This window comes from Phacochoerus africanus, chromosome 1 (genome assembly GCF_016906955.1).
Source record: "Phacochoerus africanus isolate WHEZ1 chromosome 1, ROS_Pafr_v1, whole genome shotgun sequence".
Lineage (NCBI taxonomy): Eukaryota > Metazoa > Chordata > Mammalia > Artiodactyla > Suidae > Phacochoerus > Phacochoerus africanus.
The window spans coordinates 85,789,361-85,806,964 of NC_062544.1; the positions used below are offsets into that span (position 1 = coordinate 85,789,361).

General features: G+C 37.8%; 1 protein-coding gene across 7 annotated transcripts in view; it reads right to left on the reverse strand.

Moving 5' to 3' along the window:
* SATB1 (SATB homeobox 1) overlaps window positions 1-17,604 on the reverse strand; it is a 103,320-nt gene that overhangs the window by 27,023 nt on the left and 58,693 nt on the right. For all 7 annotated transcript variants that reach the window (XM_047768990.1, XM_047769043.1, XM_047769015.1 and 4 more), the window contains 2 exons: window positions 16,226-16,438; window positions 7,134-7,289 (listed from right to left, as the gene is read on the reverse strand). In XM_047768990.1, coding sequence (XP_047624946.1) covers window positions 7,134-7,289; window positions 16,226-16,438 — 369 coding nt within the window. The remainder of the gene's footprint in view (window positions 1-7,133; window positions 7,290-16,225; window positions 16,439-17,604) is intronic.

The window sequence follows — 17,604 nt, forward strand, 5'->3', positions numbered from 1 at the left end:
TCCGCAGCGTCGATACGCGACAGTTCAGCACAAGATCAGTGACATTCTGTCTCATTAGAACCACGCTAATTATCACAGCTAGTTTCAGGGGAAACCATGTGTTGCAATGGTCAATTTGAAGGAGTCTGTGCATCAACAAACTGGTAATAAGGATCAGACACCTTATTATATGACAGCATGCTGCCTATGATCTGATTTACAGAATCAGAGGCACTGAGGCGGCCGAGGAGGCTGGCAGTTTATGAAACAGTGTGTTTCAACCCAATTCCTGAAGCATACTGGTTGAAAAGGGAATTGTTTGAAAAAAAAAAAAAATACACAAAAGGCCACTGGAATGGCTGAATCAAGAAATCAAAGGAGAGTAGATTCTCTATTATCATACAACAGAAGCAGATTAAGACTTAGAAAAAGGACAACTTCATCAATTTAGCAATCGTATGGCAACGCCACCAGTGGATTGGAGCTTATATATTTATAAGGTACTAAAATTATAAAATGGCTGTATTTCTACTAACGTCTAATATATATATATATTATATACGTATTTTTTAAAGGGGTGGTCTATGATTTAGTTGTGTCATTCTGTCATGCAAAAGAACTGTGTGTGGAAAAGCATAACAAGTATACTTACGAAAACAAATAATCTCAAAGGTTACTTTTTTTTTTTCCCCATTTTTGGCCACACTCATGGCATGTGGAAATTCCCGGGCCAGGGACTGAACCTGCACCACTGCAGCGACAATGCCAGATCCTTAACCTGCTGTGCCACAAGGGAATTCCACAGGTTACTTTTTAAGATATTGAAGAAGTATTCTTTTGGCAGGGCCGAAAAATCCTATATCCAATACCTACTGCCAACTCCCATTCCTCTCTTAGCACCTTCCACTGATGTGAAATTTTAATGGTGCAGTTTCTTCCAGAGCAATTTTTCTATTGTCATTTTGCATAAATGCATTTTCATAGCTCATTCATTTCACAGGGCCCTTATTTTCATTTCTCATATGAGAGAAAAGAAGATAAAGCTAAAATAAAACCCACCTTTACTACCCAAACCATAAAAGACAACTGTTGAGACTTCTGAGAAAACACTTTGTCTTTTAACTTGGTAGTTTGTTAAAGAACTTTCTCAGTGTTACAATTATGGGCTAAGTTTAACTGAATGCCATTCCGTTTGGAAATTCATTCCTTCTGAGTGCTAAACCCCATGGGTTTGATCTCCTCCCTATTCCCATTCTGTAGATACTGGATTCTGTCCTGAAGAATTAGTTAACTCTTCAGCTGTCAAAGCTGATTACAGAATGGCCTCCAAAAAGTACTTTTGTAGGATATTCTGAGTCCACACTTTCCAACTTATACTACATTTGGGGGACAAAAAGCGGCCTCAGATTAAAGCAAATTCTATAGATATGTAATTGGTGTACTCAAAATGCATGACGCTGGCCTGCTTTAAAGTGGACCATTCCTGTGGCAACCTTCCTTGGACCTCCTCACAGGATGATCCTTTTCAGAGAGCTGGCTCAATATCCACAAATTGCTTTTTTTCAAATCTTGACTAAAATTTTATGACTTTTTTTTTTTTAAAGAGGGAGAAACTGGGCTTAATGTGTCATGACTATGCATGTTCCAGTGGTCTTATTAAATGGGAGAATGAGGAGGATATGTTTACATGATTCTTGTTACTTAGTTTTAAATTTTAGAGGAAAAGAAATTGTTAAATGATTTGAAGGTGGCAATAAGATAACTACATATTTTCAGTTCAACATGTTTAAATAGATAATATCAAATGTCTAAGGGGAAACCACCCCTTCACATGATTTTTTTGCCAAAAACATAATGGGCAAGTAAGTGTTCTATTTAATAACGAACTTCCTTGATCAAACTCCAGATTAATTAAAACATATGCTTGTTTTTATAACATAAATGTGAAGAGGGCTCATACTCAGATTCACAAATTTACTTCTTAAAACATCACATAACATACAATTGTGTACCTTTAAACTGCTATATTATGTCCGTGTTTATGTATTTAAAGCCATTAATTTTAATAGTCCTGTTCAGCAATCAACTAGAGCCATAAAGACAGGTCTTCACTCTAGAAAACTAAATCCAATATGGATGCCCAAGATTTAGACAGAAGACCTTTTTAGAGATGGCTCCCAGCACAGGCAGCACCTTGAACAGGAGATGGAAGGGACTCAACATTCTTCTTAACAAGAAGGCCCCACTAGGGTCTCTCCAAATGCTAGCATTATGCTGAATGCTAGCAGGTCCTATGATGCTACATGCTGGGCTGTCTTCCTTCTCTTCTTCATCTCCCTTCAAGCATTCCTCTTGCCTCTCCCTCCTACAGGGAAACTGACCCAGGAAAACCTAACCTGAATCTCCTCAGGGTCTCCTCCCCCTAGTAAAATAAATAAATAAATAAAATATTTATTTTAGGCACTAGATGGAGAATGCATGAAGAGGCAGTCCTCTCCTTAGATCCTGGCTGAAGGACAGTCCCTTAGCCCAAGAGGAGGGGCTCTGAGGACATGGTGTAAAGATCTTCTCACAGGCTGCTAGGTGAGCATGTGGCACTAGAAATAACAAGGACCATGACTCTCAAAGCTGCAGGAGCCTCCTTGTATCTGAAATCAGAGGCTACCCAGGTGAAATCGTGTTGCAGCAAAGTCTGTTACATGAACATTCCAAGAGAATGAATCAGCACAGAGCTTCAAAGTGTAGATTCTGTGAAGTGTAATTCGATTCTAACAAAATAAAAGATGCCTTCACTGACAGGCTAGAATCCAGAATGCAGTCGTGTTTCCATGATTTTTTTTCCCCTGGATTTGATCACTGTAGATTCCTATAACCAGCAATGAAAATTACATCTTTAGCCTTATTTCTACCCCCACTGATTTGTGACATATCATATTTCACTTGTATTTAAGCCATTCCAATCACCATCTGAGAATTTCTAAATGCAAAGATCAAAAAGATGCTTTTTTTTTTTCCACCTACGAGCCCGAAGAGGACTAAAGCTTTCTTCTCTCTCCTCCATCCTCCTTTTTCTCTCCCATCCTAAAGGTCTTGAATCTCAAAAGTGTCTGAAAAGTAAATGGATGAAAGCAAAACACTTTGAATGATTTGGTCCCTTCTACTGATCCTGCTATCTTCACAGAAGCAAAAATTCTTTTTTTAGTGAGAAAAACCACACCTCTTGACCAGTCGAAGTTGGGGCAGCCAAAGAGTCCAGTAACTCTACAGGACCAGTGAGTAGAGAGAGATTGAACAAGATTCTATTGAAAGCATGTGCGGTCAGATAGAATTTACGTCATCTAGTTGCTTTACTAAAAGAAATACCCTGTTCAATAAAGCACTGGAGAGAGATCATTTGCTAAATGCAAGTGGCAGTGCAGATGCAGCTGCTCTGTAAAAGCCCTTTACTCTGACTGCATTCCTGTATCTGCAAGCTCCACCTCTGCAAACATGAAAATCAATGTAACAATTCAATGTACAAGGCAAGGCCTACGGCGCTGCTAATGTCCCCTTGCTGGACGTACACCTTAAGTCTCAGAGCTCTCAGGGGGTTTGCTGTGGAATAAAATTAGATTCCAACATCTGCCACCATTAAGGAAAAAATTCCATTTCCATCTCCCATATGAAAACACTATAACCAATGAACAGTAACTGAACCTTGATACTGTAATGGTTATTACCCAAATCAACTATTTTTTTTAAACAGTAAAATTAGCGAATTCTGCTCCCATAATTATTTGAATGTTATCAGCCTAAATGTTTGATAAAATTCCAATATGATTCACTTGGAAAAAACGGCTGCTGATTTGAATACCCAGAATATAAAGTGTATTCATTTGTAGCTATTCACATTATGTTTAAAGGATATCATCTTTTTAAAGTTTGCCTTAGTCTGCTTTCCTACCCAAGCACAAAAAGTAGCCTACCTTCAGTTTGCACTTGCATATTTTATCCAGACATTTCTATTAGAGTTAAAAACAATCTCATTTCTATTACTCATGGAAGAGGAGAAATAATATAATACATGTGAAATGGTGGGATCTGCAGAGTTGGTTTCTTTTACTGAAAATACTTTGTGCATTAGTCACTGCAGACCACAATTCCAATGTGTTGGTTCCACAACATTATGGGGCTGTACTATCTCTTAAAAATAATTATGCCGCCTGCCATTCAGGGGATCTACATAAAGCTTTCAAGTGAAAGGTATGTGAGATATATAAATAGATAATAAATAAGTCCCTCTGTGTGGAGGTCTGAGCCTCTTGCTTTAGCACATAAGACATTATCTATTTGTGCATAGTGCTGCACATTTCAAAGCTCCTCTGCATACACAATAGCATGGAGCTGCCTCCCACATTAAAAGCAATGCTGGGCTCCAAAAGGTTAAATCATTTCCCAAAACTATAACATCGGTGACAAAGCCTGGATCACAGTCTCCTGAGTTTTCCACCATGTACCTCAGCCCCAAACAGGCATGAAAAAGCTTCCGTTCTAAAGGCCCTATGTTGGCTGAATCCATATTCCATGAATAGGTCAATGAAGAAAGGAAAGCCCCCACCCATTTCTGTTATCAATCGGTCCAGGATCCCGAATTCCTCTTTCCTGGAAGGGGGGATAACTTTGGTTCTGATGTTACCTGGAACCCTAAGGAGACACTAAAACAACATGGGAGAGGCAGAGTTAGAGGTTGGCTCTGCTACGTTTTAGCCAAGTGCCCCTCATGTGTAAAATGAGGAAATCAATGTTATGCAGATAATATATGAGGCACAGGGTCTAGCACAAAAAAGGTGATGAATGTTAAGCCAACAGAGAGAATCAGAAGCAGATGGGGCTGGACCAGTTGATTCCATGGAGTGGTTCTAGCCCCTCCCTCCACCAGCGTGCTTCCTTTGTTGGGGGACTCTCACCTCATTCTGATGAGCCTCAGCACCACTATCCAAGCATAAATAACTCTTTCGCAAGCTAAGAATTTTAACCATGAAAAAGGTGAATGTGATTTGAAGGTTCTTTTGGTTTTCATTTGTTTTCCAATTTTTCTATTTCCTTCATAGAAATCATGGCAGGAGAAGAGGACTTAAGTCAATGACCACCTTCCTTGGTTGAGTCAGACCACCTCTCTCTGTGATACATGCCTTATTTTTTATTTTAATCATCGATCTTTAGATTTTCATAAAGAGGGCAGTGCCAACATCTACACTGAATAACTAAGAGAAAGCTACAAAAACACTTTAGAATGAAGTTACTATAAATGAGTAGTGAAGAATAAACCATCTGAGAGGATGAAAGTTAACAGTCTGCTAGACCCAAGTAGTCTACCATTGGTCCCTGGGATTCTCTTTCAACCAGAATTGGGGAGATGAGCTAGCAGTATTGGGGGTGCTGGGGAACACACTGGCATGGCAGATACACAGAAGCTGCCAACTGACATCGTTGAGAGTGACTCAGGGGGAGTTTGTAGGACAGGGGTCCAAAGAATAACGATGTTTAAAAAAAAAAAAAACCCAGAACATCACTCGCATGACATTATCAACCAACTGCTGCCACTGTCTGAACAGTTCCAAAATCAGAAACTCAGCTCAGGTGGGGACAACTGGGGATAACACGAAGAAAGAATGAAGGTGACACAAAAGCTGCTATAGTCATAAAGAGCTATCCTGTAGTCAGAAAGGGAAGGCAGGGTGTTGGTGATTAGATGACAGATGCCAAGTTATCGAAAAGTTCTAATATTTATTTTTGTTTGTTGGGTTTAAGGCTGACCCTTATCAGAACAGTACATGTCGAGTTTCTCTCTTTATCTTTGTTGGAGACTTGGGGTGAGCATTTGGCCTTATAGGAAGACAATCTGTTATTCTTGATAATTTAATTGGAAAGGTCAGAAGAGATGTAGAATCAGAAAGAAAGGCAAGATTAAATACGTTTAACTATAAGAGCCTCATCCTAATTAGACTAAAGAGCCAAAACAAGAAGGTGCGGGGTGGGTGGGTGAGGGGCAACATGAGAAAAGGACATTTCTCCTTAATGCCTAGTCTTGGCATGTAAATGAAAACATCTGAAGGAGCACACAGGTTTGAAGCGGCTCTAACATTCTATCATAATTAGAAACATTTCAAGAGCCCTGTAATTTCCAATCAAAATTACAGTAATTTCCGATATACAAGCCATGATTCATGACAGAATTTTACATTCCATGAGAGATTACGGTGGCCTGATGTATGACACGCCGAGTACGGCACTAACATAAACAATCCAGTTTAATGTTTAAACAGCACTTGATGTTTAGAATCTCACAATAAAAGAAACATATTATTGTAGAAATTATCACTTTGACAGTGATTGAAGGGTAGGCAGGCATGTGGCCTATAAAGCTATAATTTTTACAGTCCACAGCTTGAGTTTAATCATTTTTATATAACATTTCCAAGATATCCCTTAAGTATTTCATCCAGCCTATAACTTAAACAAGAACAACCTTTTTGCAAGCAAAACTCCCATCAAAGAGCACTATCAATGTTGCTAGAGTAAAATTTCAGAGAAAGCTAAAAAACAGAAGTATTGTATTAGAGACACATCATATTGTAAATGCTCTCAGGATTGTATAATTTTATCAGATGTTGACAGTAGCCAGGCTGTTTAATAAAGGAGAGTTCATTGATGATGATAATATATTTGTTTAAACTTTCCAGTTGTTTGATAAGTGCACCTAATAGTTGTAGATATCTGTGTTGAAACAGAACAAGAAACTACAACATTTGTAGTATTTTGGGATGGAAATCAAGGTCATCTAAGTACTAATGAGATAACATTAATTCAAGTTATTTGTTCTGCTACAATAGACCAGATGGAGAAACCTCCTTTATATTATAATACTCTTCTGGAAGCAACTATTAACTAACTCAGGGATCGACAGAGAAATCCGTGGTCTGGACAGTGACTGTTAGGGTAAACACAACCAAGGATCTGTTACCTGAATCTGAACACTTCAATATTATCACAGAGCTCTGCCGAAACTGTGACGTCTTGGTGATGCAAGCTCAAATTGCATATGGACACCCCTTTGAATGAACTTTCACAGGCATTACAGATAAACGTTGTCCAAGCCTAACAGGGGCTCTTACCTGGCTTTTGGTTGCTGCAACCTTTGCAAACAGTGCCTGGGAAACTTTAGCGCGCTTCATTTCCTGCTGAATCTCATCGTAAATGGAAGCATTAATGTTCATGGTATTGTTCTCTGGTTTCCCATTCCTCTCCGTGGCAATAGTAGCTGTTTTCACCTATAAAACATTTTGAACATGCCTATCATTTTCCACTGGCCAAATTGTTTTGAAGCTTCTCAGGCTCAGCATCCAAACTGGACATCGTTGCTCCTTTTATGATCAAGGTGATCAACAGCGCGGTCATTCAACATTAGTTATTACCTGGAGATCACGCCGCTTAAGTTAAGGAAATCACATTGTCACAGGTGATTGCATCTGTAATATGACAATAACTGCCAGCTGACAAGCAGGAATTATAATGCCATCAAGTAAGTTTTCTGGAAAACGGAATAGTTTCAAAGACTTGAAAACCCTAAACAAATTGTTTCCCAATTACCTTCCATTGCAGTTCTAACAAAGAAAATTCACAGTTAAAATCATAACACACGGTGCTATATCTTCACTGGGTACCTGGTGCCTAACAGACAATTGTATCACTAATAGCTATTACATACTATGGCCTTTTTAATTTTAGACTCTTTTTTTAACACCTTTTCCTCTTATGTTTCATTTAAAAAATCTTCCATAACAAAGCCATTTGCTGAGCTGCGTATTTAAATCTTCTACCCATCCATGAAACAGGTAGAGTGCCTTGCTTAATTATCATAAAGGCTGGTTGCATTTTACACGTGCATGTCCAAGCTGTTCTGTATAATTATTTCATTGTTTCTTGGCACCCCTGTATATAACTGATTCCTTTTGACTTGTGGAACCAGACAATAAGAAAACGTTTCACAATATTTAATAGAACATTACTGCAAGTTATATGAAATATATAACCAGTGACTTTACAGACAAATTCAAAATGTATAATCTTAAGTGAGAAATTAGTGTCAATACCTTTGGTAAGCAGGATAATCAGAGATCAGAGGGGAAATGCTATAAAATATAGGGGGAAGATAGCAAAATTTATGGATACCATTATCAATCTTCCAAAACTTAAAAATAATCCTTAAAACTTGAAATCTTTAAAAGCATAATTTGTTTTTTCTTATGCAATGATGTGAACCAGCCTGGGAAATTTACATATGAACCATGAAGCTGCTTTTTTTTTATTGGGAAAACTGATGAAAATGTAAATGAAACCTCCTACCACAGATGCAGGACCCTGTTTCTCTGGACAAAATAATTCATCAAGGACCATGTTTCTTAGGGTCCTTTATAGACTTAGGTTTTCATTCTTTAGAAACTTCCTGTCTTGGGCCATTTCTCACATCTATTATGAACAATAGAAAATGAAGCTCATTTTAAGATAAACAAATGATTTTTTTGGTATTAAATGGCATACCTTCCTCGTCATACAGCAATGCTTCTTTCACCCTGCCCCAAATATTTAATATCAAAAAAGGGGAGAGTTTATCCTAAGCGATTTAATTCCTTGCACTTAAAGAGTAAAGATGGGTCTCTTTTAAAAAGTGCCTTCCGACTTCTAGCTAAATAAGTCAAATAATCATGCGGGCTTTATCTATAGGATGTAGTCAGATGCTCCCACCTACACAGACCCTTGGGAGTATAGACAGGATAATGCTGGGAAATGGTTGGACCACAGGCCCCACTGAGAACACAGAAGGTGAGGCAGGACAAGTGATCCACTGGCTGGCCTCACTGGCCTGTCCTCAACAATAAACCAGACACAGAAACGGCAAAAGCGGAGGCTGGATTTCCCAGCTTTCCCCTGCCAGTTCCGGGACTCTGCTAAGCAAGGGCACTCACTCAGAGAGGCGTTTTAGTGACTGGAGGCCACTAGGAACAGACAGAGGGCTTTGAAGCAATAATCTGCTAAACACCACTTTAGGAGCCAGAAGAGTTAACGCATTACCATAAATTGCCTACAAAGTTGCTTTGGTGAGATTCGCAACTTTGCTCTGGGGTGGTCTTGCTTTGAGGCAGAAGGATAGATTTGATCACCCCACGGGGTCTCTTTTAATACCTATTTTTCTCACTGCTTAAATGAAAGAGAAAAGAAAAGCCATTTCAATCGCTTTGAAAATTGAATGTTATGGAAATGGAGGCATGAAGTCCAGTGCCTTGGTAGCGATCTGCTTAGCAATAGTTAAGAGATCAGGCTTTGGAAACTTGGTGTTTCAGCGTGTTTTTAAAATAATTTTCCTTCTCGTGCAAAAATGATGTTTAAGAATTTATCTTTGAGGTGGGCTATAATCATTCACTTCAACCCTGTGATTTTGTTTCTAAAAATTTCTTTGGTTTAATTTTTTTTAATAAAGCAATTACAACTTGAACCAAAAAGCAAAAATTTTTAAATCATAAAAAAACACCAAATAGCCATTTCCTAGCGGCCAACACAATCGAAAGTGGAGAAGTACACAGGAAACCTTTAAAAAAGTGAGACGAATGACTTTTAAAAACATTAAGAAATTGTCTGTATTACTCATTTGAAAAATATTTAGAAAAGCTCTTCTTTATTATCTTGTTGGCTTGGATACACATCTTATCATAGATAAGCTATTAGAATTCTGGAATCACATTTTTTCCTAAACACAAGCTATTGCTTAAGGGGAACTGACTTGGACAGCTTTTCAAAAATATGAAACCTGAATTTTCTCCCCAGGTAAAAATGGAAACAAAAATCTTTTATACCTCATTCTACTAAGTACTATTTTAGCTTAGCACAAAAAAAAAGCTTCTTTAATCCTGGTTTAGCTTTTAATATTATATCACACATTAAAATTCATAAAGTAGTTCATTCCAGGCAAAACAAACTACTCTTCAGCTCTTCTCCGCAAATAGCACAGGAGGTAAAATAAATGCAGTTGCTTCCCGAATAGCTTTTATCAAGGTAGCGTGTCCCACTCCATCATTACGGCGGCGCCGGGGAAGTAGTTAAGAATTGGAGCTTCTGCTATTTACCCTCCCACATGGGGACAGGGTGCAGCACTCGAGTCTGCATTCTGCATTTTATTTCACTGAAATTGTGCAGTAGGACACAAATTTGCCATGAAAATTCTTTTTTTTGGCATCTTCATGGATTGCTGAATTCAGCAACCCATAATGTAAAATGAACAAGAACTCTACCTGAGTACTACATATGTACCACATACATGCTACATACTTGCTACAGAGAATGGACTCTACTGCGGTCCTGATTGGTGACTATGCTCTTCCTTGATGCAGGAGGATGTGGCTGCAAGCACATTCTGCACGTGTGTCTAAGTGCATGTGCACACACACAATTTCAAGCTGGATGTAGTTTTAATAATAAATATGATAATAACAGAGATGAATGTTTATTAGTTGTTTATTATGAGGTGGGCATTGTATTAACATATATGAACTCTAACCTGCATAACAACTGCAAGTAGGTACTATTATATTATGGCCCCATTTTCAAATTAAGCAAACTACGAAGAGGTTAAGTAATGCGTCTGAGGGGGAAGGTTGATTATTGAACTTAAGTCTGTCTAATGCCACTGCAGATGTGAGAAACCACTGCAGTATGCTAAGGTTATGATATTATGTAGAACCTCTTTATTTGTCAAGGTCTGATTTTTTAAGATATGCTGTGCCTGCTTTTTGGCAGCCCTTTGCTAAATCTAGCTCATTAATGTCTAATTTTTAAGTAGCAAATGGCTTCATCATTAGTTTAAAAAATCTGTCTGAATTTACTTTTCAAGTTATACAAACTATAAGTGTTTTCATTTATAGTTTAATACATAAAAATTTCAAATATTAACAATGTTTTGAGAATCATGGGTCTATTGTTTTATACTTTTCTTCCTTTCATAGAAGCAGTATTAGTCATTTTCCAAATATGGACTTTCCAGAGCTTTTAAAAGATGACTATTAATGAAAAGCACTTATAAGCACGTAAGTGATCTTAAAATAAAGCTGGTCAAGGGGTTCATAGCAAATAAAATGTTTATCAAGTGTGAGATTCCTGCCCATAACTAAACCTATATTTCATTATATCATAGAAGAATATGTTGTAAAGAGATGGGTGCAGCTATCAGATTAAATTAATTACATATCACATTGACTTTGTACATTTGCTAAAGCATAGTCATAAAAATCACATCTTACTTTAGAAGAAACCAAAGAATTACATAAAGAGATATATTTATAAAAGGAAAAAATAATTATATAATTCATGTCAAAGTTATAACTTGATAATTATAGGCTTTCAAACAGTCCTTATGAAGACAGAAATTGCTAATTTAACTCCAAAAGTCACAAATATCAAAACGCACAAATAAACCCATCAAAAGTGCATACCTAAATAGAAACCATCAACTTAAAACTGATCTATTTTGTGGAATAGACAACTCCCAGAAAATAATAATTAGTTATTATTAACAAAATGCATCTCGTAAACTCATCTGGAAAATTTGCTAAACACAGTCAGAAAAGAAACCTTTAAGATCAGGGACCTTTGAAGGGATTGGGTTTCCCAGATATTCATATGACCAAAGTTTGGAAGGGACTTTTTTCTCCACAATCTCAGAAATGCCCAATTGTCCAAAGCCTTCCAAAATGGATCATTTGTCAAACATTTATTCTATCAGAAGAATGTTCTCATCTGTGTTCTTCTTCCTTACCTAAAAATAAAACTTATTCTCCATGACAAACAGAAAGGGCTCCCCAGTTTCATTTTCTCCTTTCTAAATTGTTTGTGTTTTGAGGAGGTGGCTTGAGGTAGGGGAAATAGCAATGGCTCTAATAGGGGATTTGAAACTACACTAAATTTTTGACTTGATTTGCTTGTTTTTCTCCTACCAAAAGTTGGTATGAGGAGTCCATGAATTCATGCACCTGAAGGTGCTTAGAAAACTGCGAGCCGTTATCAAGTGCAAGGTATTCGTATTTCTTGAACTAGACCATATAAGTTGTGAATATATGCTTTCCCAACAACAACAAACAGATCTGGCCCAGAAACTACTTCCCAGCCAGAAGAGAAAGCTCCCCACATGGTATCCCTACAGAAACATGAATGACAGGTATGCAGAGGAACTATCTCACTTGGGCTGGGCTGGCCAAGTTTCCTGAAACTGGTCTTGGTTTTCCCTGGGGAGGTATTACTAAGAATAAAACATGGAGCTGAAGGAGGCCCCTTCTTAAAGATAATTTATAACCTGAGTTCCTAAATGGTTTAGGTCTTGGGTCTGTTATGACCCGAGAATATCCCAGTCATCATCCATGTGACCTAAACTCTCAGGGAAGGAGCTGGAAGAAAAAGGATTCTCTCAGGCCTAAAGCTGGCCAGGGATCTTTTGTGAGCCACAAGGGACCTCTGCTTCAACATGCAGTTCTTTCTTTTTTTTTTTTTTTGTCTTTTTGCTATTTCTTGGGCCACTCCCATGGCATATGCAGGTTCCCAGGCTAGGGGTCGAATCAGAGCTGTAGCCACCGGCCTACGCCAGAGCCACAGCAACGCGGGATCCGAGCCACGTCTGCAACCTACACCACAGCTCACGGCAACGCCGGATCATTAACCCACTGAGCAAGGGCAGGGACCAAACCCGCAACCTCATGGTTCCTAGTCGGATTCGCTAACCACTTCGCCATGATGGGAACTCCAACATGCAGTTCTTTTAAAAGAAATCCAATTTTTGTTCAACCTAAGCCCAAGACTTGTCTTGAAATAGGTTTCGAATATCTCCTTTTGGGAGGAAATGAAATGCACACTGATTTCATATAGACCCCTCTTTAACGAAATATAAAATTAAAAAGACACAATTTTGCCATCTGTTTCTGTTACCTGTGGTTTCATCCTTTTTTTTCCCCTTCCATTTTAGTCAATGAGCATATTACAACCTAACATGTGGTATAATGGCTCCAGTTTAAGCATTCAGTTTCAACTGCTGCAAAACAGTACTAACTCAACTGCTCTGTAACACATTTTTTTCCAAACCCTACATACTCATTTTACATTGATGAATATATTAAAATTTTCCTAAAGTTTAAAAGGTGAGAGTTCCCACTGCGGCTCAGAGGTAACAAACCTGACTAGTATCCATGAGGACTCAGGTTCAAGCCCTGGCCTCGCTCATTGGGTTAAGGATCTAGTACTGCCGTGAGCTGTGGTGTAGGTCACAGACATGGCTTAGATCCTGCATTGCTGTGGCTATGGCACAGTTTGGCAGTTCCAGCTCCAATTCGAACCCTAGCATGGGAACTTCATATACTGAAGGTGTGGCCCGAGAAAAAACAAATAAAAAGGGTAAAAGGTGAACAAACTGGTTGTGAGCTGTTATGATAACATTAAGTAATGCAAAGTGATTCTCTCAATGAAGCATATAAAATACTTTGATTTATATGAAGTAGTGAAATAAAATCATTCACATAAGATAATCATTTCAGAATTTGGTTAGATGGCCAATAATATTGTGTTAATAGAAACTTATCTTCTTTCTTAGCTTTGCTAAGAATCTACAGTATCGGAGTTCCCGTCGTGGCACAGCAGAAATGAATCTGACTAGGAACCACGAGGTTGTGGTTTCAATCCCTGGCCTCGCTCAATGTGTTAAGGATCCAGCATTGCCACGAGCTGTGGTGTAGGTCGCAGACGCAGCTTGGATCCTGTGTTGCTATGGCTGTGGCTGTGGCTGTGGCTGGCAGCTGTAGCTCCAATTAGACCCCTAGCCTGGGAACCTCCATATGCCACGGGTGTGGCCTTAAAAAGCAAAAACAAAAACAAAACAAAAAAAAGAATCTACACTATCTAGGTGCTTTGCAGATTCAACAATGCCTATGTATCCCCGGTTGAGAATAAACATACACAGCTGAGGGTAGCTCAACCAGCTAAATCTGTAATTCAGGCCAAAACAAAGTATATTTTCTGTCCCAATTTATAGTCTTTAGGCATACATATAGGAAAGCAACCTAAGAGTATCTTAACAGTATACAAAACAGAATATCACTTAAGAATTACTGTAATTCCGGCTAAAGAAAAAAACTTGAATAAGGACAGCAGAATCACATGTGGAGAACACATAAAAGCACTGAAACCCCAGAAAATTAGAAAATCAAAGCTATAGTAAGAAACTATTAGGGCAAATATTTGGATAGACTGTAAAAAGAAAAAGCTGCCCAGTGCTTAAGTTCATGCTGGTCTGAAGTAAGCTATCCTCTTGTTAGTATTGCAAAGTGATAAGTAAAATAACTCTGCCCAGAGACATTGCAGTGGCATTTGGAACAGCAAAATCAACTAAGATGGTATATGCATTAACTCTAGATACCATAAACCAAGTGTTCAATCAGGACCAAAATACAGTACTCTTTGTTTACTCTTACGAAAGTCATATGTGTTAAGTAGAGTTCCTCATTCTTTTTGTAAGAAATATTTTATAAAAGGCTTGAAAGATCAAATTCAATTCATGCATGTGTGTAGGCAGGTGGATACATATGCCTACATCTCTATGTGATATGGTTCTCTTCTGCTAGAGAAACTTGACTTTCTTACACTTACAGCAATGCATTCCTTACTGTCTGCTTCTATAGACATCAAGACCAAATTGATTTTCATTGAATAAAATGGAGAAAATGGACTTTTGCGATGTTTCTAAAAAAAGATATATCATTTCAGAACATGACAATAGGCAGCTTAAGACCCTCAAAGAGTGGCTGTATATTATGCCTAGTCCTTATTTACGGAGTGTCTGTCTCTGGCAGTTTCATTTTTAGTGTTGAATGAGCTTTTTCTCTATTTCTATACTTGAAAATGGATGGTTATTTTTTACTATTGATGAAATTAAGGTATTTCATTATGACATTATGTTACATTAATACTTTGTATAATCCATATTCACTTTTTTTTCTTTTTTTATGGCTGCACCCACAGCATGTAGAAGTTCCCAGGCCAGGGACTGAATCTAAGCCACAACTCTGACTTACACTACAGCTGTGGCAATGCTGGATCCTTTAACCCACAGCACCAGGCTGGGGATTGAACCCATGCCACTGTAGTCAGATTATTAATCCACTGGGCCTCTGGATTCACTTTCATCCAGTTTTAGCTGATCTTATTTTTAAGAGGTGCACAGGCCACAAATTAAATGTATAAGAAAATATCTGCTTGTGGATTTTAAGTGTAATCTACTCTCAAAATTTTATCTAATAGTTTGTATTGAAAATGAACTTCTCAAATTCTAATAATAGTTATGAGACTACCTTTTAAATGTGATTTTTAAAAAAAGCAGTATAGATGCACATACACAAAATTACCTGGAAGGTAAAATTTGTCCTTTCTAAAAAGTGCATACATTTGTAAAATAGAAAATGTGCCCATTTCTGGGAATATGGTTGGAATTCCTTATCAGCCCCATTTAAAGCTGCCTTCAAGGATTGTATTAAACTTAATTATGAAAGATTACAAACGAGATGATGTGTAATTGGTACCAGCTGCAGTTCCTATTGGAAAGCATAAATACAAATGGAATTACTTATTTTTATCTATTTACGATTCAATGGTGGTTCTAAAACTCATAGGAATAAAACTGACTTTGTTACTTTTTTTTTTGCCTATTGAGTTTAACATTAGTAGAGACAAATAACAGTAGTAGAGACAAATATTCCATTTAAAGGCTATTTTTCACCCCCCAAGAATCCCCAAAATGAAGCAACACAAAGCAATTTCCCCCTCTATCTAATTAGTAGCTTCTTGTTTTTATATCGGAATTAGTGAGTTGGGACCAAATTCTCCTCAAGCAACTCTATGAATTACTATTCACTTCTGATGGAACGTGATGGAGGATAATGTGAGAAAAAGAATATATACACACACACACACACACACACACAGAGATATGAATGACGGGGTCACTTTGCTGTACCCTAGAAATTGACAGAACACTGTAAATCAACTATAATGGAAAAAATAAAAATCATATTAAAAAAACCCTACCCATCTATCTAATTCCTTGAGATTCTTCCTTAGACTTTTTTTTTTTTTTTTAACCAAAGCAAAAAGAAGAGGGGTGAGGAGAAAAAGGAGACTTCACCTGGGGAGGGCGGCTGGGCGGTGTGCTTATCAGGGGGGCAGGACCCATAGCAGAGGCTGCATTCAAGCTCCTTTCCCTTTCATCCTGGTAAATTCGATCTCTTTCAGCTTCCGGTAACTGCAAGAAATTCTGCATAGCCCGAAGGTTTACCAGCAAAGACTGGGATGCTGTCTTGGGGTCCTCTTCCTTTCGGAGGATTTCTGAGAGCAAGCCCTGCAGGGAATGAAAGGCACAGGGTGAGCTTGCTCCGGGGTTCGGCCTGGCCCTCAGTGATCCTTCCCTTTTCTTCTCCACTCTGTTCAGAAAATGAACAGTCAGAAGCATTAATTCTACATAGGAATATATTAGTTACAATTGAAGTGGTAGAGAAGAGAGCCTCAATTGTATTCTTAATTTTATTAAGCATCTGCTTTACATATAACATAAACTGAAACTGCCTAATTGGTCTCCTTCCTTTGAGTAGCTTAACTTGCCATGAAATCTTTCACAGAGGGAGGATTGAGGGAAGTTTAAGAATAAATGAAATGCTCATAATACAACAGCATTGAACTGTATAGTTCTCAAGCTGCCTAGACAAAGGCAGTGGAATGCCAACAACCCAATATGTAAAGATACAAAGCCATTTTGAGAGAACTAGGATTTGCAAAGAGAATACGAGAAAATGAATTGTACCATATTAGGAAAAAGAAAATCACTAATGCATCATCTAAGATTTATGTTATATTTTCACAGGCAATATTTTAACTTCTCCTTTAGTTTTCAAATTACTGCAGTAAATGACAAGTGATTTCCTTCTATTTGCCACTTAATACAGACTACCCCAGTGATTCTAAATACAATTTTGCTATATGATACCTCTGAGTAACAGGTTAAAATTCTGAACTTCTGAAACCACCCTTTAAATGTGACATAACACCTTTTCCACATTGTAAAAATCCATTGTAGCATGACAAGAAACAGAATATCATCAAATTCCATAATAATCAAATGTCTTGAGGAAGAAACGTTGCTATTAGCGATAGAAGAAATCTACAAACCATTAGGTAATTCCTTTACGGTGTTTCTCCCTGAATAACACAGCACTGTCAACTACCTCTTTAATTTTTGGAAGAATGCTTTTAAAAAATGAATGGTTTTCTACAATTTTGTTTAAAGGATTCTATGAAATACAAGGATTAGAAAGATTCTCCGTCCATTTGAAAAGGGCCGAGCAGCCCTTAGAGCTTCAATTTTGTACACAAAGTAATGCCTAGAATGCCAAGACACATTTGCTTTCTACATTTCAGTGTATCATAACATAGTTCAGAAGAAAATGTTGTCAGGATCTCTATATAATTTGAAAATTTCACTTTCTAATAACTCTGTAGAAAAGGCTACGG